The 2730-nt window shown below is 48.0% G+C and overlaps 1 protein-coding gene across 1 annotated transcript; it reads right to left on the bottom strand.

The window, feature by feature from the left end:
• Nucleotides 1-609: 609 nt before the first annotated feature.
• On the bottom strand, nt 610-2061 carry LOC120522267 (ladderlectin-like). The gene is made up of 3 exons (XM_039743321.1): nt 1431-2061; nt 1073-1179; nt 610-903 (listed from the first exon to the last, which is right to left on the bottom strand). Exons 1-3 carry the CDS (start codon nt 1593-1595, stop codon nt 900-902), a joined length of 276 nt encoding a protein of 91 aa, XP_039599255.1. The 5' UTR covers nt 1596-2061; the 3' UTR covers nt 610-899.
• Nucleotides 2062-2730: the final 669 nt, after the last annotated feature.

Below are 2730 nucleotides of genomic sequence, written 5' to 3'. Positions count from 1 at the left end.
ATTAATGATCCTCTTTTATGTGTTTGTATATTTTGATATTTAATTCGTTTTCAAAGTAAACTTTTATTTCACTGAATGACAAAAGCAAGCTGAACGGTTCACATTTAATTGTCAGCCTTCACGTTGAAAGAAAGAAAATGTCTGTGTTGTTAATGTCGTGCAGTTGAGACCCCCAACCCTCCAAAAAGACCCCCCCGAAGCACTTTGAACCTCATGGAGGGGAGCGGGTTGTCTCCTGGTGGTCCGCACATAAGAACTGTCATTGGCAGCCCGATAAGATCGGAGGAAAACCCAACATAGGCAGAGGGAGGACCCCCAGCACACAAAGCCCCCCTTGCCCTTGTTGTTTCTTCACCTGCGAGTGGGGGGCACCAGGTCTAAAGTGCGGCCCTCCAGACCTGGACTAGGAGACCCCCTGACATACAGAAGGCAGAGAAAAGCCAAGAATGTGAATTTCCCCCTGGGATTAATAAAGTATCTATCTATCTATCTATCTATCTATCTATCTAGAAAACAAAGGACCCCAACATACTTAGTGACACCAGAGAGTCACCGATAAAACAGCAGACACGGCAGGGACAGTCAAGTGACAGGAGGCTGACATCAAGCTCATTGTTCTTTATTGTTTACTTAGAGTTAAAACATTTTAATACCAAAGAAATCCAATCAAAGCTTTATTTATTGTGTAAGTGACTTGAAAAACACAATGAATGAACACAAAAGAATATCAACTAATGGAGTGAATCGTGACATCATCATCATCCTCATCTTCATCATCGGCTGCGAGACCCTCAGCCGGCACATCTCCACTCGGGCCCTTCTACACTTTGCTGCTCTTCTTGCACATAAAAGGAAGCTCAAAGCCGAGGGGCACGCGGATCCACTTTTCGGGGCTCTTCTTATCTGCCAAAGAAAAGTAAAAAAATAAATTAAATGACGAAATGCTGAGGACCTCAAGTGCAGACTGGGCCGAGCCCTGGAATGGGGGGTCCACACCTTTTACACACACAGCTGACAGAAATCTCTGTCGAGGGGTCAGACATCAGTAAGGATGTCTAATGTGAAGACTCACCCAGGTAGCTGATTGCCAGATGCCAGTCGTTGGCAGCTTTTGCTTGGTTGACAAAGAGCCCAATCTTGGAAGTCAAATTCGGATCCATCCTCCCAAAAGCAGTTGCCCTTTTAGAAAATAAAAGAATAAAGACAAAGGTCAGTTGAGCTGCCGTCCACGCCACCAGACCCCTCTGCAGCCTGCACTTTGTTCTGCTCTTCCATTCCGCCTTTAAAATGCCAACTGACAGACGGAATAACCGAGGACGCGGCGAGCACGGGGGGCCACGAAAACGGACCCGAGCCGCGCTACGATGACACTGGCGGAGCTCCTGAGCGAGGTGCCTGATTAAGCAAGCAGAGAAGGTTTGAAGAATTACCTGACTATCTAGTCGGCCTCCCAGCCACGCGTAAGGGAAACACGCATCAGTGCCATCAATCAGGTCGACAATAAACTGATTCTCCTCAGCGTTGTGCGCCGAAGCGAGGTGTCCTCCATGGCCAGAGCAAACATACTGAAAAAGAAAGAAAAAGACCGGAGACATTCACAAGCGACCGTCACAAACAGCACCGCCAGGAAAGACAATACGTCAGCTCTAACAGGAGTCCTAGTGATGGAAGGCGGTCTGTCTGTCTGTCCATTGTGAATGCTCTGCCTGCTCCCACGATCACCTCACGCCTCTCAAATTCTGGGCTGCTGCTCCACAGTTGAGCTCCTAAACTCAGGAATCCTTTCTTCACTAAATGCACTACTCACTGCTGCTTCTGTTTTCATTGTGTGCCTGCTAATTAATGCAAGTCTCCCGTTGACAGGAGTATTCAGACCCTTCTCTCGGCACTTCACTGAAGCCCTCCCCATGGCCGTCTTCTTGGGTTGGACAGCACGTCTGGATTTGGGGACTCTCTGCAGGACCCCTAAAGCTGTCAGCTATTTTACCCAGAGGTGTTCTGTTTTCCGGTTTCTTCCCACAGCCCAAAGACATGCAGGTTAGGTGCACTGGCAATCCTAAATTGTCCTTAGTGGGTGTGTGTGTGCGCTTGTGTGTCCTGTGGTGGGCTGGTGCCTTGCCCGGGATTTGTTCCTGCCTTGTGCCCTGTGCTGGCTGGGATTGGCTCCAGCAGACCCCCATGACCCTGTGTTAGGATATAGCAGGTTGGACAATGACTGACTGACTGACTGACTTCCATAACATCCCACTCTTAAAGTGACCCTATGGACAAACACTTCCATCTGCGCTGTGCATTGTTGCAGTTCCTTCAATGTTCATCCCTGCAGGCGCCCTTACTGGGTCCACACCCATGGAACTGCTCGTGATATCCCAACTCCCTCCTACTGTCCATTAATCTATCCCTTTGTATGAGATGTTGAAACAGCCCAATCCTCCTTCCATTATGGCCTTCCAGCCAGGAAAGTGCAGTAATTTGGACCATATTGTTAAGTTGATGACAAAGTCCAAATGAAAATCCATTTTAATTCTGATTGTAATGAGACCAAACAGGAATACTTTTGCACAGCACCAGATGTGTCGCTTCACGTCCATTCTGTGATTTGGACTTTGATTTGCACCTGTGACACTTAGCAGAGCTCTATGGGATAGTGCAGTGTGCGGCCAAGATACCGTAACATACAGTCATGGGAGGACATCACGGTAATATTGGACTGTAGAACAGAGAGACGAC

This window comes from Polypterus senegalus, unplaced genomic scaffold, assembly GCF_016835505.1.
Source record: "Polypterus senegalus isolate Bchr_013 unplaced genomic scaffold, ASM1683550v1 scaffold_5630, whole genome shotgun sequence".
In the NCBI taxonomy this organism is placed as follows: Eukaryota; Metazoa; Chordata; class Cladistia; order Polypteriformes; family Polypteridae; genus Polypterus; species Polypterus senegalus.
This window is presented reverse-complemented; position numbering and strand designations above follow the sequence as displayed.

Coding starts and splice junctions, on each gene's coding strand:
- LOC120522267 (XM_039743321.1), bottom strand. CDS start 1,595: ATGTCTCCGGTCTTTTTCTTTCTTTTTCAGTATGTTTGCTCTGGCCAT. Junction 1,180..1,430: donor GAGGCCGACTAGATAGTCAG/GTAATTCTTCAA, acceptor ATTTTCTAAAAG/GGCAACTGCTTTTGGGAGGA.